Source organism: Notamacropus eugenii, chromosome 1 (genome assembly GCF_028372415.1).
Source record: "Notamacropus eugenii isolate mMacEug1 chromosome 1, mMacEug1.pri_v2, whole genome shotgun sequence".
NCBI classification, from domain to species: domain Eukaryota; kingdom Metazoa; phylum Chordata; class Mammalia; order Diprotodontia; family Macropodidae; genus Notamacropus; species Notamacropus eugenii.
The window spans coordinates 153088237-153111471 of NC_092872.1; the positions used below are offsets into that span (position 1 = coordinate 153088237).

General features: G+C 39.4%; 1 protein-coding gene across 3 annotated transcripts in view; it reads left to right on the top strand.

Moving 5' to 3' along the window:
* The window catches only part of PCSK6 (proprotein convertase subtilisin/kexin type 6), a 249589-nt gene that overhangs the window by 220160 nt on the left and 6194 nt on the right, over nt 1–23235 (top strand). For 2 of the 3 annotated variants that reach the window (XM_072616874.1, XM_072616871.1), the window contains 2 exons: nt 3187–3290; nt 21739–21868. In XM_072616874.1, coding sequence (XP_072472975.1) covers nt 3187–3290; nt 21739–21868 — 234 coding nt within the window. Of the gene's footprint in view, nt 1–3186; nt 3291–21738; nt 21869–23235 lie in introns of those variants that run through there. The other variant, XM_072616881.1, reaches the window with a different exon arrangement.

Below are 23235 nucleotides of genomic sequence, written 5' to 3' on the forward strand. Positions count from 1 at the left end.
TAACTAGAAACACTTTCTAGGTTATTCTGATGATATTGTATATTCCCACATGAGTCAAAAGTAGCCAGTGGTTATCAAGTTTGACAAGTCTCTGGACTCATGCCTGAATATGTGTTTCAGGAAGACGGAATATTTCCCTGTTCTTCTTGCCAGTCTGATGGATGGCAACTTGGATAACCCTTAGCCAGAAATCACCATCCACCTTTGTGGAATGCTGGAAAGAGTTGATTGGATTTGAGATCAGAAGACCTGAGTTTGAATCCTGGCTGCCCTCATGGCCCTAGGCAAATCACTTAACCCCTGTGGTTCTCAGTTTCCTCATCTATAAGCAGAGGAGATTTGACCAGATGACTGCTAAGATCCTTTCTGGCTACTAGATTTGATCATATAAATATCAAATAGCCTCTCCTGGCAGCATTGTTATTCTTTGGAGCTCAAGACATTGCTTCCTTCTCAGAGAGTCCAGCTCTGTCCTTCATAGGAAGGAGAAAGGAAAGAAACAAGCATTTATCAAGCACCCAACATGCTAGGGGGGGCAGCTAGGTGGTGCAGTGAATAGAGCACCAGTGCAGGAGTCAGGAGGACCTGAGTTCAAATCTCACCTCAGACACTTGACACTCACTAGCTGTGTGACCTTGGGCAAGTCACTTAACCCCAATTGCCTCATCCTGGGTCATCTCCAGTCATCCTGATGAATATCTGGTCACTGGATTCAGATGGCTCTGAAGGAGAAGTGAGGCTGGTGACCTGCACAGCCCTCCCTCATGCAAAACAAAGTCAAGTGCAAGTCATGTCATTATTTCGCTGATGGCATGGTCTTCTTCAGCAATGAAGGATGAACACACACACACAACATGGAAGGGGAGAGTGGTTCCAAGAAGCTATGGCATGGGCTGCAGTCACACTCTGGTAAAACCATCTCTGCATATGAGCTAAACCAGATTGAGGCTAATTGACAGGCCTCCAACCCATCAGAGAATTAGGGGGATGTCTACCCAAAGCATGTGAAGACTTCCCTTAGTGGAACAGGCAGATGAGAAGTTTGTTCCAATGGTCACGAAGGAGCTGAAGCAAGTGCTATGGAGGCTTAGAACCTGGTGAGACATCAAAGATACCAAGGTCATCCACTGCATTCCGGGCCATTGCCAGTCATCTTGACTTTTGCCACTGGACTTCGATGACTCTGGAAGAGAGAGTGAGGCTGATGCCTTTGTACATCTCTGCCTCGATTAAATCCAATTCATGTTTGAGTCAAGATATCACCCCATTCTGAAATGCAGAATGAACAACTGTGTGCTAAGCGCTTTTCAAATCTTTTCTCATTTGATTCTCACAGCAATCCTGTGAGGTAGGTGCTATTATTATCCTTATTTCAAAGTAGAAAAAACTTAGGCAGAGGTCAAGTAACTTGCCCAGGGCCACACAGGTAGTAAATGTCTGAGATCACATTTGAATTCAGGTCTTCCTGATGCCAGGCCCAGGGCACTATCCACGGTGCTACTTAGCTGCCCCAGTATCTCTTCTTTGAAGCTTAGCTTCAGAACTATTAACTAGCACCAGGCACTAGGCCTGGGGTTCAATCCTTCCGTAGACACATAGTAGCTGTGTGGCCCTAGATGAGTCACTTAACCTCTGCCTCGGTTTCCTCAACTATAAAATGATCTACCTCTCAGGATTGTTATGAGGATCAAATAAGAAAATAGGCACAATGCCTAACCCAGAGTTAGCTACTTAATAAATGTTTGTTTCCTTCTATCCTTTACCAGAAGTTAAAGAGCCTTGGCTCCCTTTTCTACCTTTCAAACTTCTGACACAGGGTAGGATGCCCTCCCTGCTTTTTTAATTTGTTTTTTTCCTTTGTTTCTGTTTTGAAATATATTCCTTTCTTTCAAGGAACTCTTCCTTTTTTTCTGATAAACTAGAGGGAAAAGAGATATTCCTTTAGCCTTGCTTTCTCTCCAAGTGGAGAGACCAGCCTGGATTGTTTTTCATACACATATAGCTATTGCTTGGCACTAGAAGATGCATAAATATAACATGCTGTTTTCAGGTCACTTGTCCTCCATCCTAACTTGACCAGAGGTCCTCACTTCTCTTCCTCTTGCTCCTAGCCCTGGTGACTACTTCTCAAGACTGATTTCCACGTTAAATGTTTTTACTTTTAGCCCTGCTTTGAATGTGACATTGGGTCCCTTTCTAAAATGAACATATATTCTAATAGCACTAGGATCCCTTTGTCCCCTTGTGGATCCTCCAGAGTAGGCTTTCTGACCTGGAGGAAAGTCCTGGGGTTATCATCGGCAATAGTTCTCTCTTTCTACTGCTCAAGTCTTACTTGGATGTGATTAAAGGTTTCCTCTGGGAATGAATTGATATTTAAGTGAATACAGTCTTCCTGAAGACAGGCATTAATTTAGTATAGTTATATTATTGTTTCCATACCTTAACCATACCACTTCTATTCCATAAATGCTAAAATGGAATTCATGGCTCAGAAGCAAGGGATGGCCACTTCAGTTGAGCTACAAATAAATAAGAATATTTGAGTCTTAGTATTTGAGATTATAGTTAAAGTTTAGGAAAAACTGATTAAAGAGATTATCAGAAACCAATAGAAGAGATGGTTGCTGGAACTTAGCTTTAAAGGCCTCTGCCACCCCAAACATTTCAATAGATAATGTATTGGTTCAGCCTTGGCAAAGTTTGTAGGGGAGTTATAGGAAGTTGACCAGAGCCAAGATGTTTTGTCCATGGCATTCCTTAAAAGATGACTAGTTCAGGGCTGGAAGGGAACTTGGAGGTCATCTGGTCCAACCACTTCATTTTACAGGTGAAGAAACTAAGGTCCAGAAAATTTAAATGATTTACCCAAGTTTATCAAGCCATGTTACAGAGGTGGGAGCTGAACCAAGGTCCTCTGAGTCCAAATCCCTCACTATTTCCACTGAACCACAAGCTTTTGGTTAGAACAAGCACTGGGCATGAGGACTGCCAATTTAGACTTGGCCACTGACCCAGTTTATGATAACATCTCGTCTTTCATTGTCTTTAAATTGTTAAGTGAGAAAAATAGATGTTTGTGAAGAACTTTAATTTCCTCCCAATGAAAGATGTTTGAGGGCAAAACATAATTGTGTTAGACTTTCGGTACAAATGTTAAATTCTGTCCTTTGTTCCCTCCAACAGTCTAGCAGGAGGTAGCTGCATTCTAGACTGTGCACCAGGCACATATTTCAATTCCGAGTTGATCAAATGTGAGAAGTGCCATTCTACCTGTCAAACATGTGTAGGTAAGTTAATTATCTGCAAGCAGGCTTTTATTTCATTGCAGTCAACAGTAATAAACTGAATTAGCAGCAGGTAAATAGCCTTACTATTCTGAAATTGAAAAAAAGAGTAGTGGTTCATGAACTCCAACATTTATTGTCGCTTTAAGACACAAAGGTACACTTTGAGCTACCCTGCCTGGCCTTCCAAGCATTATAAACTAAACCAAGCAGTGTCTGTTTCCCATCTGTGAAATGAATGCTAAGTGCTAATGAGTCTATAGTCCCTTGAAGCTCCCGACTTGACGCTGAACACAATTAATAACTAAATGGCTTTGACTTCAGAATGTCTGTTTTAAAGATTGAGATGACTTAAAGGCATTTGGGGATTATGATAGTGAATGTGATGGCTGTCTGAAACCTAATCTTCATTTTCTTTATGTGTTTTGCCTTTGAACATCTTATTCCAGTGGATACAGTTCTATAGATTTTTTTATGTAAAAATTACTCTCTTTCCAAAAATTGAGTAGCACATTTATGATAGCACAGATATCTACTGGATTCAGTTTTATGTAAAATAGTTGGAAAACTCTCATCTTTTAACTGCAGTCCTATTCTGATTCCTCATTATGGTGTAAAGGTCACCCTGGGTTCCCAACAACTCTTGCCAGGAGGGCACAAACTCTATGAACTTCTAACAATTCAATCCAACAGAATATTAAGTGCCTACTGTGTACAAGGCACTGCCTAGATGCTAAGGATCCAAAGACAAAAATGAAACAGTCCCTACTCTCAAGGAGTTTACTATATTTTACTGCATATCATGTATAGAAATTACTAGAAACAGAGCAATTTGAGGTAGAAAAGAGAATTAAAGACTAGGGAATTACAAAGGACATAACAGACACCTGGTGAGAATTCTCTGTAAACTCTAGAGTACTCTCTAGGCATGGAGGATGACTTCCATAGATGTGCAGAGGCAGCAGTTGCAATGCAGGGTTCTAGGAACAGCTGATAGACCAGTTTGACTGGAATACAGAGTACATGGGGGGACAGCAAGGTGGTGCAGTGGATACAGCACTGACCCTGGAGTCAGGAAGACTTGAGCTCCAATCCAACCTCCGACACTAGTAGTGTGACCCTGGGCAAGTCACTTAACCCCAATTGCCTCCCTCTCACCAAAGGAAAAAAAAATAGAGTACCTGAAGGAGAGTAATGTGAAATAAGGCTGGAATCAGAGGTTAGAGTCAGATTGTGGAGAGCATTGAATGCCTAAGGAATTTTATTTTATTGTATTAAAAAATAGATAGCCACTGAAAGCTTTTGAGCAGGGGAGTAACATTGTCAGACTTATGCTTTAGGAAGAGTACATTTTATGAGCTATATAGGGGAAGGATTAGAGAGGGCAGAGAGGAGAAGCAGGGAAACCAACTACAAAGCTATTTCCATAATCTCAGCAAGAGGCCAGGAATACTTGAACTGGGACAGTGGCCATGTGAGTGGGAAAAAGAGAGATGTTACGGAGAGCAAAGAGGATGAGGAAGTGGGAAAAATCCAGGACGACTCCAAGGTAACAGATCTATGTAACCAAGATGGTAGTAATATCCTTGTCAGAAATAAAGAAGTATAGAAGACAGGGACAAATTTAGGAGAGGAAAAATGAATTCTGTTTGGAAAACAGCGAGTATGAAATGCTGAAGGGGCATCCAAATGGAGATGTGCAGCAGGCACATCTCTGATGTGGGAATGAAGTTTAGGATACAGATTAAAAGTGAATTTGGGAGTCATCTGCATAAACATTTTAGTTGGACCCATTAGAGCTGATGAGATCCCTAAGGGAGAGAGTGTGGAGAGAGGCAAGGAGGGCCCAAGGCAGAAAGCTTAGAGAGATGCTCATATTAATGGGATGAGAAACAACTGCTAAATCAGAAAAGGAGACCAAATAGCATGCACCAAACGAGAGTAGCATCACAGAAGCCAAGGAAAAAGTAAGGGGTGGTCAGCAGTACCTTAAGCTGCAGAGAAGTTAAGGAAAACAAGAACTAAGAGAAGGCCATGGGATTTAACAGTTATCCCTGGGAACTCTGGAAAGAACACTGTTTGTAAAGTGTTAGGGTCAGAAGTCTAATTTTACGTGATGGAGAAGTTATTAGTGAGGGAACTGAGGCACCAAAAGGAGACTCCTCCTAGAACCTTGTCAGTGAAAGGGCACAGAGTCGTAGGATAATAGCTTGAGGAGATGGCAAGGTCAAGAGAAGGTTCATTAAGATTAAGGAAAGAAACAGTTGATTGAATCTTGTCCACCCCACCGCAACCCCTTAGCCCTCCAGCGTATGTAATGACCGAGCACAGTGTCAATGCAAGAGAAACTTCTATTTCCATAGCTTATTAACATCAAACATGTGGATCCAGGAGTACAGGATCTGATGGAGTTGGCAGTAAGTTATAGCTGGGCATCTGAATCCATAAATACCTGCTGACTAGATCCCCTGGACCAGACTGAACTCCCTCTTGATACTGGCTCTACAGCTTCATCTCAGGATGTTGGTTATGAGGCACAACCATCAGATACCCAACAACAGAAACAAGAACATGGCTCCTAACCTCTAAGTCTGGAAATATAGACATTCTGATAACTTCGGTGTTCTGAATCTCAGGATCTCTGTTGGATGTGAATTACCTATGCTACAGGCCCTCTTCTGCCTCCATTCCCTGAAGCTGTGAATCTCTTATGTTTTTGAGAACTCCAGTGGTAGCTTAATACTTTGGATTGAGAATCCTTGCAGGGAAAGAAAGCTAAACTGAATTTATACTTGGAACCAGAAAAGCAGAAAAGACTCAGAAAATTTTCAGATATGGGCTCAGCAAAGAACTCTGTTACTCAAAGCTAAGTTCAAAGAAACTAATCACCAGAAGGCTGGTCACTAGATAATAGATTTCTCTTTGGCCATAACTCATGAAAATTCATAAAGAAGGTATAGAGGAGTGGTAATCTGTATACGTAAAAGGAATACTAACACTGATAAAATCATAGTCTTTTGAAGTCTTAAAGAAGATAATATCTTATCAGGTTTCCATACAGGTATGTGTAGAATTGCATAAACATAAAATTGTGGATGGTATTGTGGATTGAAATCTATTTCAGGTCGAGTTGAGTACTCTAGGCTTCTCCACTCCCTTCCCTTATGTCAGTGTCACTATATTTTACATAACCCATGATCTTATCCCGGTTTCCCAGAATAATCCTCATCATGGTGAGCTTTCACTGAAGTAGGAGTTTAAGAATTACAATTCAGCAAAATAACCATTCGCATCATGCCTTTCTTCTGAAGAGCCCTGGAGAGCTAATGTGTCTTCTCTTGTTTGACCCTGTACATCTTCTGAACTAAATAGGCCACAGCTTACAGATCTGGGTACCATCTGCATTTTGAAGATGTGGAAACCAAGTAGAGAAGGGAATTTATTATGTAGGATTACAGAATTAAATAGGAAGTGAGCTAAGACTGGAACCAAAGACATTCCCCATCCCCCACCCTCAGAATGTGAAGTGGTTATAAAGGGTGAGTTTCTGTATATGGCACCATTCATTCCTTTTGCAAAGATGAATAGCCAGTTAAAACATCTTCTACATTGGTCCCTTCACTCATTATGTTCCTCAAAAATTCAATAACAGTTTATAGTGTCAAGCATGTAGAAGCTATTAAAGAAAAACTACTCTGAAAATGTAAGAAAATGCTAACGTATCAACATATAAGGCTGCCGTGCCTTTTCAAAGAAATTTTCACATAGAATCTTCAGAAGGCAGCGTGACTTAGTGGCTAGAGAGCCAGCTTTGAAACCTGAGTTCTGGTCCTCTCTGATACATACTAACTATGTGACTCTGGGCACATTACTTAATCCTTTAGTTCTCTAGACAACTCTCTAAGACTGGAAGTTGAAGAGAAGGTACCAGCCTACATTGGTAGAGGGAGTTTCCTCATTTGGAAGTTCCCTCCCTATGCCAATGAAATTGACCATCTAGTCTTTTTTCCTATAATCTTCTAAATCCTCAGAATCTTTCTGCTTTTTCCAGTAATATGGTAGCCAGGTACAATTTCTCTTGTCCTTCTCTATACAAAAGTCTTTATTGGCTCCCAGTTTCCTATTTCCTTGTTTCCTTTGCCTGGCATTCAAGGCTCTCCATAATTTGATCCTAACCTGTCTTTGTAGCTAAACCAGACTATTTGCCATTCCCTAAGCAGACCTCAACTTTTCTCAGTTTTGTTCACCCTGTTGCCTCTGCTTGAAATGCTCTTTCCTCCAGCTCTGCCTGTCCAATTCCTTTCATCCTTCAAGATGCAAATCAAATGCCATGTCTTCCCTGAAACCTTCCTTCAACCTTTATTTCCACTTCCCATAGAACTTTACTGTAATTCACTTTTACAAATATATGATGTCTTATAATTAGTTGTGTACAAGTCTGATTGCTTTCTCTGAGGTATGAGAGCAAGGAGCACAGTCTGTTAGCTCTTGTATTCCTATCAGTGTCTTGCATAGACTGAAATAGCTGCTCAAGAAATATTTGCTGAATCAATGAATGTCAAGGAGTTCTTTCCTTAGTATGAGCTAACCTTTTCTTCTTGAAATATGACAGATATGTATGAAGCTTGCTGAAAAAATTAAGATTTTGATTTTCAACCTAGTCACCAAACATAGACATCAAATTCATTTATCCTTTCCAACCATAAAAGGTGATTTCAGATTCCACTCTCTTTCAGTTACTGTTTTCCTGTGGTCAATTACTCTTTGTTTATCCCTTGCTGATTAAAAAGAATCTTAATAGATTCAGCCCACAAGCTGCTGTTGAGAATCCTGGATTTCAGGTGAAAGAAATTTTAACCACCTGTGCTCTTCCCTTTCACGGTCTTCTGTGATTTACCACTTTATTTGAGCTTTTTTTTTTTTTTTTTTTTTTGGGAAATTCAGGTTCCAAAATTGCCATCAGTGGAATTGCATGCTAACTTTAATCCTGCTACCTAAGAAGACTTTTCTCATGGATAATGCTCTGAGTGTGGCAGGGTGCTCTTCTCATTTCACCTCTGCACATCACTCCTCTTTTATCCCTTCTCCAGTCATGCAGTCATTTCAGCCTCTCACTGAACTCTCCTGATCACTCCTCATTATCTGTTGTCACACCCAATATAGCAGCATCTGTAAGCTTGGAAACCGTGCTTTCGGTGCCTTTGTTCTTTTTTTTTAATCCAGTGCCATGGTTGAAGGGTTGCTCTAACTGAAATCTAGGGACTGTCTCCAGTTAATGTCTTTCCAACTTAAAATACTCTCTTGGCAAATCTTCCTTTCTTGTTCTTTAGTCAGTTCACAGTCTATCGTTATTAATCTCTTGGATGGTATTTGGAGGTCAAATACTGTCTTAATGTCAGATTTTGAGATCCTTCCACAGCTCTTGTTTGTCCATTACTCTGAATCTGTGAGGCATGGCCTTCTAGAACATCCGAGTCTGCAGTTATTGAATTGAACACCTGTGCCCAGGTCTAATGGTCCATGCAAGTTTTAAAATCCCTTTGTGCTTACTCTTTGGGGAGTCTTAGATGGTAATGATATTGTCACTATATTTCAGTCCCTTGACTAGACATACCAGAGACATTTCTGCTATGGTGAGCCCAGGGGAAATGCCTAGAGAGATTGAGGAATATAACTATGGGTCCTTGAGTATAGCTGTTTGATGGAAAAAAAACAAATTACCTTTTCTTTCACCATTTGTAAGGAGCTACTGCTGTAACACTAAGAATAAAAAAAATGCTACCAAACCTATCTATAGTCTAATTTTCATCACATTCTATCTACGTATGGTCTAAGTATCAACAGAGATTTGCAATAGTTGATTACATACAGGGTAGCAATCTGCCATCCTTGCCAATCTGGAATAAAGAAACTTAGTCACTGAGTTTATCTGGTGCTATTTTGAACTAAATATTACTTCTATGTCAGCCTTTTCTAAAGTTGTTTTTGCCTTTTTTTCAGGCCAAATCTGTGATTTAATTGACATAAGAAACTCCCAGGAATGAAACTCCATCTACTAGACAATACAGATCAGCAACTGTTCTGCAGCATATAGTCCTATAGAATGACCTGGGGCACTGAGAAATTAAACGTCACATAGTCAGTATATACCAGTGCTTTAAACCTTGATGTTTCTGGTTCTGAGGCCACCTTCCTATCCACTACACTACGCTATCTTGCCCCCAAATAACTTGGATGACTTGGAAGTTTTCCTAATCATGCCCAAGAATGAGTCATCTCATGTTATGAACATAAAAGAATACACTAAAAAAACTGTAATGATTATCCTATAAGTGTGACTGTATGATGGATTACCAGAATGCAAAAAGTTGATTGAGATCTTGGTAAAAGCAAAATTTTCCATTGTGCCTCTCTTATCAATCCTGACCACCTCCTTGTTTGCCAAATGCAAATGCTAGACACCACTGCATTCCATCAATTTTCTTGAATTTATCTATATTCCTTTGGGTTTGACTTTCATAATTTTAAAGAAATGGGATTATTTACATTTAATTTTCATGCATATCCTTAAGGGAATAGATTGCCATGATGATAGTAAAATTTCTAAGCAATTCATGTTCACTAGCTTGAATCCCATTTATCAACTGTGGTTCATTTCCTGGGACTAACTCTAAACTATTCATTGATCTTGGTAAGTAAAAAAAAAAAAAAAAGCTGACAGACTTCTTTAAGAAAATTCCTCTCTTTCATATTCAAAACTTCCAGACAACATAAACATCATTCATTATGTTCCCTTTCTAATATTTTTACTTATTCCTCTTACCATTCATATATACACATTTCTAGATCTGCCCTCTTTCAGTATTCTAAACTTGGAGTGTTGTTGCCAACTAGTCTTAAAGGTCTCATTTCCCCTAGCATCTAGAAATAGCAGAATAGGGCTGTCTAGTATCTGGGACCCTGAAAAGCACATGCTCTTGGATCTCTTCTAACTTTTATCACAATCATGAAACTAAACATAGTATCATAGACTTGCTAATTATCTCATGAGATCATCGACAATGGTTTTTTTTTCCTCTTGGTAAGTCAGTACATAAACCAGGTTTTCTCATTTACAAAAACCTTGAGGCATGGCAATTCCAGTACTCTATCTGTCTGGCCATTGTTTCATCACTCAGAGTGTACCACAGAGATTCTTGTATAAAATCACAATCTGGCAATAGCTTAATTGGGTTTCCTCTTGCTTTGGGTCTCTTGGAAAATAGGGAACAATTCACTAGCATCTTTTTCATGCTCTTCATATGCCTAAGGAGCAAGTCACCCTTCAGTCTTCTCTAAATTTTCTGTAAACTTTTCCTCTTGTATCAATTTTTCATGAAGTCATTTTGACTCTCCTTCAGTGGAATGTCTCCATTTACAATTTTCTTTTCTTTTTATTTTTTAAGACTGGGTCTCCCCATCTCACCGAGGTGAGCAGTACTGTAGTTACTTGCTGGTCCAGTCCCTCCTCGGATTGGCACAGAAGTTTTGCCTTCCTCCATTTCTCACCTGGGCCAGCGAGTCCCTCCCTATAGGAAACCTGGTACCTCCCAACCTCACTCCAGTTGACTCCCCATACTGATACCATATGTCATGCAGACACCTGATTAGCATGGCTCACAGCAGATCAGAACTCCCAAGCTCAAAAGATCTGCCAGCCTCAGCCTTCCCAGAGTTCACAGAAGTGCCCCACCACATTCAGTTCCATGTTTATTTTTAATTTATGGACCAGAAATCTCAACGCAATACTATAGAAATTGTTTAATCATTGATACTTAGGGAATGTAACTATATTTCTTCTTAGCTCTTATTTGTTCAGCATTCCTCACTTGTAAAATGAAGAGAATCTCAGCATTTCAAAGGACCTCCAAGGCCACCTAATTCATCTTGTAACCAAACAGTGATCCTCTCTGTATTCTACTGATTATCCAGCCTTTGCATGAAGACATCTAGGAAGGACAAAACTCCTACTACCACCTACTGAGGCAGCACTTTGGGATAATTCTAATCGTTAGGAAGTCTCTCCCTACCTCAAGCTGTAATCTCCCTCTTTTCAACTTTTACCCATTCTCCTAGTTCTGCCCTGTGGAATGAAGCAGGACAAGCTTGATCACTCTTCCACAAGACAGATCTTCAAATGCTTGAAGACAGCCAATTTGTCTCACCTGAATTTTCTTTTTTCTGCTCTACCCTAAATGTTTCCTCTTCCTTCAACTGATTAATATACAATATGCTCTCAAGTTCTTTCACTGTTCTAGTTGGCCCAGACACTCCCAAATTTATCATTGTCCTCCTTAAAATATGGCACCTAAAACTGAACATGATAATCCAAATGTAGTGTGAACTTAGCAGAGAACAATAACACTGTCGCCTTCCTAGTCCTGGTCATTATATCCCTCTTAATGCAGTCGGAGAGAGAATTAGCTTTTTTGGTTTCCATATCACACTGTTGACTCATATGTAGCTTGCAGCCCAGTGAAATCTCCAGATCTTTTACAGATGACCTGCTGACTAGCAACATTTCTCTTTATTTGTTGATATTGGTTGATTTTTTAAAATATGTATGCAATTTTTCATTTTGTGGTCCTTATTAATTCCAATATTCTAGCCTGTTGAGAAATTCCAAGTTCTGTGTCATCTAAAAATGTGATAAATATACCATCTTTTCCTTCTTCCAAGTCACTGTTTTGTTTTGTTTTTAAACATGAAACAGCACCAGGCCAAGCATATATCCTTGGGGCATTCTACCAAAGTCTTACTCCCAATTGACATTAAACCGTTAATGACTATTCTTTGAATCCAGTCATTCAACCAGTTTGTAATCCAGCTAACTGTATAATCAAGCCTTTATTTCCCCATCTTATCTGCTAGAATTAACATGAATGACTATCAAATGCTTTGCTAAATTCTAAGTAAATTCTGTTTACAACATTTCACTGCTCTGCTAGTTTAGTAATCCTATCAAGATGGAAAATGAGGTTAGTCTAGCATGATTTGTTCATGATGAAGCCATCTAGAATTTTGGTGATCATTGCTGCCTTTTCTAGATTTTCACTAACCATTTCCTTAATAAATATTCTAAAATTTTTCCAGGAATCAGAGTCAATTACATTGAGCTATTGGGAGGAAATCATGGGTAATGTACTGAGAAGGAACACAAGCATTCAAAGGATGACAAGTCAGGCAGTTTATTACTCATGGGTTTCAAACATGTGGCCTTTCAGGTCCCCAGGCAGGGAGGATGTGTGCCTGCCCCACTCAAGAGTATAGAGCTTTGGGTCTCTGCCCTTATATCTGATTATTGTTGCTGGGCAGATTCATAGGGACTAAATGGGAGGGGGACCTTAGGGCAGTCAATCAGTAGGTGGCCCAGACCAAAAACCCTCCCTGCTTTATCAATCATAAGGGCACTGTGATTAGGAAAGTTTGCTAATTTTACATACATGGATTAGATGAAGTTTGCTAAACTGATTATGATCAAGGCACCTAAATGAAGCTGACTAAACCAGTTACTGGATAGTATTTGGTAACAGGAACTTCCTGGTACATGAGCAAGTTAAGTTAATAATCAAACATGGAGTCACTTCTGTCATCTAGGGCATAGCAATAGTCCAATCCTCACAGCTGTGATTTATAGACTCCACTCTCAATTTTTTTTAAATCAGAACAATTTTTGTATTCCATGAGGACTTTGGCATCTCTTAGGTTCTTCATGATCTATCAGAAGTCACATATTTCATTCCTAAACATAAATCTCATAAATTCCCATGTATAACAAATCACTATAGCTCAGAGACAGAATTTCCCAAATCTTTCCATGCCCTTGGACATAACTGATTCAGGCCTAGTTGTTTGAGCATGTCAAGAGTAGCCAGGTACTCTCTTACTATATATCCCTACCTATCTTGGATTTCAATTCCTTTTTGTTCTTTTTTTTCCTGGACAAAGATCATTTACCTCAACAGAGAAAACAAAAGAAAAAGAAGTGTCCAATGATTTGGCTTTCTCTCACAGTTACTATTACCTGTTATCTTTTGTTATCATCCCATTCAGCCCAAGCAGTGGTGTTACACTTTTTTTTTTGTCCTATTCTTTTCCAGAAATTTAGCTTTAAAAAGGTTTTGTTGTTGGCCTTAGCTTTCCTCTGCTTTATCACCCCTGAAACTATTTTACAAGATGCCACCCTTTTAGATCCATCCTCTCATATCTGTTCTTTATTTTTCATCCTCTGTTTGTCTTTTCTTTTAATTCAAGTAGATCAGTAAATTCCCCAAGTACCCACATTGGTCTCTTTAGACAATTTCCATTTTTTCTCATCAAAAGTTTTTATCTCTTTGTCTTCAGAATTTCATTCTTTTTCTTAATGGTTTTATTTATTTTGACATTCATTTCCACAAAATTTTGAGTTTCACTTTTTCTCCCCATCTCTCTCCTCCCTCCACCCCATAACACCTTGCATTCTGATTACCCCTTCCTTCAATGTGCCCTCCCTTCTATCACACCCCACCCTTCCCTTATCCCCATCTTCTCTCTTTTCTTGTAGGGCAAGATAGATTTCTATACCCCATTACCTGTATTTCTTATTTCCCAGTTATATGCAATAACAATTCTCAACATTCATTTCTAATATTTTGAATTCCAACTTCTCTCCTTTCCTCCCTCCCCACCTATCCCCACTGAGAAGGAAGCAATTCCATACAGGCTATATTGTGTCATTTTGCAAAAGACTTCATAATAGTCATGTTGTGTAAGACTAACTATATTGCCCTCCATCCTACCCTGTCCCCTCTTTTTTTTCTATTCTCTCATTTGACCTTGTCCCTTCCCAAAAGTATTTACTTCTAGTTACACCCTTCTACCATCCCCCTCACCCCACTTGTCCCCTTATCCCCTACTTTCCTATAGTGTAAGATAGATTTTCACACCAAATTTGGTGAGCATGTTATTACCTCCTTAAGCCATATGTGAAGAGAGTAAGCTTTACCTTTCCCCTCTCACCTCCTCCCTTTTCTTTTCCATTGAAAAAGATTTTTCTTATCTCTTTTATAAGTGATAGTCTGCCCCATTCTATTTCTCCCTTTCTCCTCCCAATATTCTTCTCTCTCACCTCTTAATTTTATTTTTTTATGGATATCATCTCTTCTGATTTAATTCAACCTGTACTCTGTGTGTGTGTGTGTGTGTGTGTGTGTGTGTGTGTGTGTGTGTAATCCCTCCACCTACCCAAATACCGAGAAAAGTCTCAAGAGTTACAAATGTTATCTCTCCATGTAGGAATGTAAACAGTTCAGCTTTAGAAAATCCTTTATGATTTCTCTTTCCTGTTTACCTTTTCATGCTTCTCTTGATTCTTGTGTTTGAATGTCAAATTTTCTATTCATTTCTGGTCTCTTCATCATGAATGCTTGAAAGTCCTCTATCTCTTTGAATGATCATTTTTTCCCAAAGAAATATTATACTTAGTTTTCTGGTTAGGTGAGTCTTGGTTTTAATCCCAGTTCCTTTGACTTCTGGAATATCCTATTCCAAGCCCTTTGATCCCTTAATGTAGAAGCTGGCAGATCCTGTGTTATCCTGATTGTATTTCCATAATACTTGAATTGTTTCTTTCTAGCTATTTGCAATATTTTCTCCTTGACCTGGGAACTCTGAAATTTGGCCACAATGTTCCTAGGAGTTTCTCTTTTGGGATCTCTTTCAGGAGATGATCAGTGGATTCTTTCAATATTTATTTTGCCCCCTGGTTCTAGAATATCAGGGCAGTTTTCCTTGATAATTTCATGAAAGATAATGTCTAGGCTCTTTTTTTGATCATAGCTTTCAGGTAGTCCCATAATTTTTAAATTGTCTCTCCTGAATCTATTTTCCAGGTCAGTTGTGTTTCCAATGAGATATTTCACATTATTTTATATTTTTTCAATCTTTTGGTTTTATTTTGTAACTTCTTGGTTTATCATATAGTCATTAGCTTCCCTGAACTCCACACTCATTTTTAAAGAACTGTTTTCTTCAGTGAGCTTTTGAACCTCCTTTTCAATTTGGCTAATTCTGCTTCTTAAAGCCTTCTCCTCATTGACTTTTTGGACCTCTTTTTCCACTCGAGTTGGCTTATTTTTAAAGGTGTTATTTTCCTCAGCATTTTTTTGGTTCTCCGTTAACAAGTTGCTGACTCACTTTTCAAGCTCTTCTATGGTCTGAGCTCGTTTCATATTCATTTTGGAGGTACTGGAGGTAGAAGCCTTGACTTCCTCTGACAGTATGCATTGTTCTTCCTCATCCAAAAGGATGGAAGGAGATACCTGTTCACCAAGAAAGTAACCTTCTATGGTCTTATTTTTTTCCCCTTTTTTGGGTACTTTCCCAGCCAGTTACTTGACTTCTGAAGTCACCACCTGGGGCAGTGCTGGGGGGACCCCATTTCCCTCTTGCCCAGATGGGAAAGCCCTCCCACACTAACCTTTGAAGCTTTCTTTGGCTCTTGTGGGTTGAGGGATCTGGGACCCTCCCTGCTATGGATTCTGCCCTGGGGGCCTGTTCTGGTCCTGTTCCTCCCTGTGCCACGTGGCCAGGGCTAGGCTCTGCTCTGCTCAGCATCCCATGGGATAGACCTTTCCTATCAGCCTTCCAGGTTACCTTTGGCTAGAAATCTCTTTCACTCTGTTATTCTGTGGCTTCCACTGCTCTGGAATTTGTTGAGAGCCATTTTTTTACAGGTATTATGTGGGCTGTGGGAGAAGCACTAGAGTATATGCATCTTTCTACTCCACCATCTTGGCTTCCCCCCCCCCCCCCCAATTTCATTCTTAAGAGCTTCCAAGCCTTCTTGAACCAACTCATTCTATAGAATTATAGACCATGATATCCTACCCATCTTTTCTCTAGAACATTTCAAATTGATTCTTCTGATCATTAAGTATACGTCTGGCTGTATTCAGTTTTTCCTTTCTACCATAAATTCTGACAGGAAATGATCATTTCTATCCAAGGCTCCATCATTTTTACCACAGCAACCAGGTCCTCCTTGTTAGTCAAATTTGGGCTAAGAATAGTACTTTCCTTCAATGGTTCTATCCACATTTTGAAAGATAAGATTATCATTAACATTTTCTTGAGCTGAATTGAATCATTAAGTATAAAAATAATCAGCTAAACTGCTCTTGGAAAAGAGAGAGATAATTTAACTAATTCAAGTCCTTCATTCCCACTATATCATGTGTCTTTCTATATGGATAGTATAATGTTTCTTGAATTCCCAAACTATTTTCTAATTAAATCTGTGTGATACTTCAGAGATAATATTGCTTCTGTTTCTGTCTCCACTGTGACATGGATTCAAGGCCCTTCACCAACTTGATTCTCCTCCTCTGGACACTTTGGCTTTTCAATATCATTTTTAAACTCTGGTCCCCAGAACTAATGAGTCCTTCCTTTTTCCTAGAAGCTTGCCACCTCTTAATTCAGCCCAAGATCACATTAGCTTTTTTGGCATCTAAAACATACTTCTGATTCACTGAGTTTGTTGTGCTCTAAAACCCTCAGATCTTTGTCAGAAAAACTATTATCCTACCATGTATTACCCATCTTCTACTTGTGAAATTGATTTTTTTTGTGCCTAAGCATAATACTTTACATTTGTCTTTATTGTATTTCATCCTATTAGTTTCAGTCCAATTCATTACCTCTTCAAGATCCTATTGGATCCTGACATTGTCATCCACTATGTTAGCTAACCTCAGATTTATGTCATCTGCATGCCTTTGTCTAAGTCATTGAGAGAAATGTCAAACAAGATAGAGCTAAGTATAAAACCCTGAGGTACTCCCATTGTAGAACTTCTGCCATGATGACATTCTCTTGCCCCTTCAACCTCTCTTTTAGGAGAGTGACAAAGCATCGCTTTGAGCTTACATAACAGTTATCTCCCCATGACAGAAAGACACTACTGGAAGCAAGATCCTTAGTCCTTTGTTTTTTTTTTTCTTGCTAAGAATTGTATTTTGTAATAATTACTTTTCATTTTGTCAAGGGCACATTGTAGATAGTTTGTTTTCAAAAATACTTCTGCTTCCTGTAGGAATAATAAATAAAAAATTATTTTGCAGCATTAAGGTTCCCTATACTTGCAAATGGCATTTTCTTGAAATTTTGAGACCCTAATCTTAAATTGTCGTTCTGCAAACTAAATGCTGCCTTATTTGTTCTCTATGTATATCCCATCTTCCTTTTGAAAGAAAAAATGATTCTGAATTTAGGAAAGACCTCCAATAAAGGGCCAAGTTATATCTGTGTTAAAATGTAAATGTTTGTGACCTAAAGTATTATTAGAGCACAGTAGAATTCTATGGAAGCTACCTTTAAAATGCAGATACATATTTTGAAGTACTAATGAGAAATACTATGAATAAATATATCCCAAGAAGGAAATAAAATCCAGTTTTCCTTACTCCTAGCCCAGTACCTTATGCCAGGTTGTTGAAATCCATCCTCCTCCCAGGGCAAGGGAACACAAATCCTTCCAAAGCAGTAGTCCCTGAAGGAAGTGGGGTGGGGCTGGAGGGGTGGTTCTCTTTTATTCCAGAATCACTTGGGCCTCAAGTTAACTTTCCTACATATTCCCCTGGGAAGTTTAAATGATTTATTAGGGAAAAGCTTAAGGGAAAGAAAAGTCCTAGAGATGAAGGACTATCTTCATCCACATTTTGTCACTTTATGCCTCCACCCCATACCACCAATTTCCTGGGGCAGATTGTGTAGAAAGAACTTTTAGTTTTGGGGGAAGCATTTCAGATGACCCTGGGGTGGCTAAGTCCCTTCCCCTCCCTTTTCTGAAGTACCCTTCCTGCTGGCCTCATAGGGTGGCCTACCATACTTTCAACTGGGCCTTCATAAACAATTCCTGAGTTCTGGGCCTGGAAAGTATGAAAAGCCAAGGAGAGCAAATTTTTTGGGAAAAGAAAAGGCCCCTGGGATCAAGGAGGAAGAAGCATCACTATAAAGACACTGAACTCCACCAGGAAGAGAAGCACTATCTCCTTTCCCTTCCCTCTTCACAAGCTGACACCAGGCTAAAAAGGGAAAGACCCTTTCCAGCCCAGTGCTAGGCCTTGTCAGTGGAACCCTGAAGAATTTCTGCAGATAGTCACTGATACCTCAGTGATGGTGTTCCCACCCTTACTCCCATTATCACCAGCTCCTGCCTAGCTACCACTCCACCATTAAACCACCAGGTATCCTCCAAGCTTTCTTCCTTAAAGGAGGATAAAAGCTATTTTTTAGATTTCATACCCTAGAACACAGTCTTTCCTTAGCTGTGGTTCTAGTTCTATCAAAACCTGTCCTGTCTCCTACAGGAGCAGTACTCCAATTCTTTACCAAGATAAGAGAGTAAAGTGAATTTTATTAGAGGTGCTTCACCTATAAATGTCTAGTACAGGGGTAGGGAGCCTGCAACCTTGAGGCCACATGTAGCCCTCTAGGTCCTCAAATGTGGCCCTTGGACAGAATCCAGATTTATTCTGTGAAGTTTGGATTCCGTCAAAGAGCTACACTTGAGGACCTAGAGGGCCACATGTAGCCTCGAGGCTACATGTGCCCCACTCATTACTTCCCAAATCTCTTCTACAGTAAAGGTCACTTGTATTTAGCCTGCCTTTGTGTGATGTACTTTATTTAACATACAAGGTAAAGAAAAAATGGTACTGAAAGAAGACCAGAAACAGGGAGGGAAATCTGGGACCAAAAGGTCAAGTTAAACAGAGAATAAATCCATTCCCTTTATATTCTGGCAGCCAGGATGTCAAGTTGCCATCATTGAGGAGACAAGATGGGGTGTTGTGTTCCATTCATTATATTTGTATCCACCACTTTCCCCTCTCACTGTTCTTATGGGTACCTCATTTGCCTCACCCTGTTTGAAGTCATAACCCTCTTTGTTTTTTCCTCTGCATTGTCTTTGTTCACCTTGACTCCATTAAAGCCACAAAGGAGAAAGATCTGGGGAGATGAGAGAAAATTACTCCTAACCACAGGCAAGTTTCTTTTCCTCTCCTGTGGTGACTGCTCGGATTACTCAGCAGGAAAGAAGTGATCAGAGGCTTAGTAGGAATGAAGTCATGTTCAGATAACTATAATACAGATTATTATAATATTATAGTAACTTGTTTGTGTAGTGTTTTATGGTTTACAACATTCTTCTGTCACAAGCCAGAAATCTTCAGTGGCTCCTTATTGTGTCTGTGCTAAAATGCAAAGTATTCAACCTGACATTTAAAGCTTTCCACAATATGGCTGCCACATATCTTTCCAATCTTATTTTAAAATATTATCTTTCACAAGCTTTTAATCTAATCAAACAATTTTACCAGCTATTTTCCTTAAACAGTATTACATGTGTGACCTTGGGCAATCACTTAACATCCCCAGGTGTCAGTTTCCTCATCTGTTAAAATAAGGAGATTGGATCAGATGCTTTCTAAGGTCCCCTCCAGTTCTTAAAACTTTTGTGATTCTGAAATATATACGCTGGTACAATAATGACAGAATTGACAGCTAATAGTCCTTCTCTTTAATGTTTTCTGGAAGAATGGGATGTCTACTTAATGCATCTTTCAGTGACCACTGAATAGGTATGAGTCAGATATTATCTGCTTTGAAATTAGACTTCAAGGGAATGAACTAAATTCCTTTTTAAAAAAAATCCAGCAGATACTGGTTATCTAGGAACATCTGGAGTCACTTCTCCCCACTGTTTAAAAGTCTAAGAAATTAGCCAGGTGTCATCTTACTGCCCTTCTCTAAAGCATCAGATGTTGCTGACTGCTGTGCTGGGAGGTGAGTTGCTCCTGCCAGACTCAACTGCCTAACACAAGGTGGTAAATCCCCACCTGACTCTGCCCAATCGCTGACTTCTTCATACTTTCCTGTCTTCAACTTGGGGTTCCTGGCTTCATTTTACTCCTCCAAGACTTTTCAATAGCTTGTCTACCACTGATTATACACTTTAGTAATAAAGGACAAAGGCAATGCCTATACCCCTACCCACACGTTTACAAAGTCTCTTCCAACTTGGCCCATATTAACTAATAACAGGCCTAACATAGCTCATCCAGAAACTGTGAACTAAAGGCTAAATGAGAGAAGTACAGTCAGTACAGTATGAGATACAATAGAACCTCAGTTTACGAGTTAAATTCATTCTGAGATTCTGTTCATCATGCAATTTGTTCATATTGCAACATGAATTTGCAATACGAAATAATGTAAAGTTGGATGATCCATACATCCCCCAAAATATTCATAAAAAATAATTATTATTTTAAGTAAGTTTTTTTGTCCCTAATGTACCTGAAATACAATAGCAACGATTAGTACACATTATAAACCGAAAATAAAATAAATTAACCTGCACTTTATCTTTGAGAAGAGTAGTGAGGGAGATGAGAAGGAGGAGGAGGAGGAAGGTTTATTGCTCAAAAGGAGAATCTCCCTCTATGAGAACATGGGGGATTTCAACGTCAGGAGTGTTCTCTCTTATGCTACTTCCACTAAGTTTGGCTAACACTACTGCCTTCACTTATTTTTCATTTTTTTAGAATCACTTTCATGTTTTGACTCACTGATTTTTTTTTCTTTACGTTTGCTTCTTACTAGGAATCTATCTAAGGACACTTGTTTTTAGCATTTTTTCAGAATGTCACAGAAATATGACATTGCGTTATCATTAAAAATATTCATGGCTCTCGTTGCTACAGCCTTATTTGGGTGATGTTTTCAACTAAATTTTGATCTTCATACTCCAAATTATTGTTCATTCTGCAAGACAAATTTTGCAAAAATTTTTCCTCACCCAGCGAAGCATATGTAAACCAGGTTTCTTATAAACCAAGGTTCTACTGTATGTTCAAAAAGCAGCATGGTATCACAGAAAGAGTTCTAAACCTGGAAACAGCAGACCTAGTTGGGTTCAAGTCCAAAGCTCTTGTGCCTCTCACTTGCGTGATCTTAAGCAAATTACTTAATCCCCATGAACCTCAATTTCGGGGATAATATTTTCACTACCTATCTCACAAATGTTAAATGGAGGAGCTTTATAGATCTTGATGTATGACAAACTGGTGCACCATTATCAGGATTATGATTATATTTTGACTTTGCTTCTATGTCCCCCAGGCATGTCATTATTAGTCTTTATCTACTAGACTTGTGAAGTACTCAAATATTACTACTTAAGGAGTGCTGCCTAGGGAGTCACTTAAGCTGCCTGCCCAACTTGCTCTGCTTACCCAAAGGTCACTGAATTGGGCTGCGAGCCACTGTTACCTCTCTGCCTTACTTTGAACAATGTGGCATTGATACCGCACAGTAATTATCATTTGTGGTTTTTAAAATTGGCTTCTTTTCCTGTATTTTCCAGGGCCAGGCAAAGAAGAATGTATCTATTGTGTCAACAATTTTAAAATCCATGAGAAGAAATGTGTCCCGGGCTGCAATGAAGGATTTTATTTTGCCAAGGTGCCAGGTTTCCTGCAGAAAGTGTGTGCGAGGTACATAATCCTTTCTTGGAAGTTCTTGAGACCAAATAGGATTGTGGTTCATTAGGTGACAATGAAGCGACTTATATGAAGCCCCAGAATCTGCATGTTTGATGTCTGTGTCCCTACAGGAATAGGGTTTATGTGTAGGCTTTGTGTTCTTTATCTGATTTCATCTCCATACTAACCTTTCAAGGCAAGGATATCCTCTTTCTATAGATGAGGAAAGCGAGAGAGAGCAGTCAGTGATTTGCTCAAGAACAAGATCAATCTAGTTAAGGACAAAGCCAGGATCAGAGCCCGTGTGTGCAGAGTTCTTTATACTGTATCACAGAAATGCAAGTATGGCCTCTTCAAAATGATATGGTTACATTGTTACTATCAGTGACAGTGATCACACAAGTGATCATGGATAGTATTTTATGTAGCACTTTGTGTTTGCAAAGCTCTTTACATGAGCTTTCATATTAAATATTAACAAAGAAAAAAGACCCTGGCAGGGTAAGCACAATTACTGACCTCATTTTACAGATGAGAAAACGAAGACCAAAGACTTGCCCAGCTAGTACGTATTGGAGGCAGAATTTAAACTCAAAACTTCCTAACTCCCAAGTCCAACACTGTCCATTTTTCCACACTGCCCTTTCAATAGGTATATTTGTCCTAACTGTGTATAAGCTTTGCATCAGTGAGGAGATGCTGCTGTATCCTTCAGTTCTGCATCTGCACATAAAATCCATGAGTAACCTGCTATACTTTGGGCAAAATCCAGGGAAAGAGACACTCAGTCTGAAATAAGGTCATGACCAGTGAAGATCCCTCAGAGGGATTGCTATGAGCAGCAGTGTTGAGCCCCAGTTGCTAGATTCCAAGCAAGCAACCAACACTGTATAATTCTATCTTTTCTTCCACAACCCCTTATGGTCCATCCCTAGGAAATGATTGGTGACCTTCCCTGCTTCCCTTGCAGCTATTATGTGCTACAGATCATAGGGAAAAGAAAAAAAAAACTGACCCACCATTCTGCAAAGAGAGCTTCCTAATCCTGTGGCGTCAAATTTAAATAGAAATGAGGGAACCATTAAACCAATACAGAAGGATCCCTGTGGGCCCATATTAGCTTAGAAAACTACATATTAACATTATCTATGTTCCATTGTATTGTATTTGTTTTGTTAAATATTTCCCAATTACATTTTAACCTAGTCTGGGCTGTAGTCTAGAGTGGCAGGGCTGTAAGAGCAGGCCTTACAGGGCAGGCTGAGTGTTTGACATCTCTGCCCCAGATCACGTCTCCCAGCCCACTGACTGGCCTTATTTGGTCAACTGAACTGTCTTACTTTTGTATTTAAATCTCCATGACCTAACATAGTGCCTTG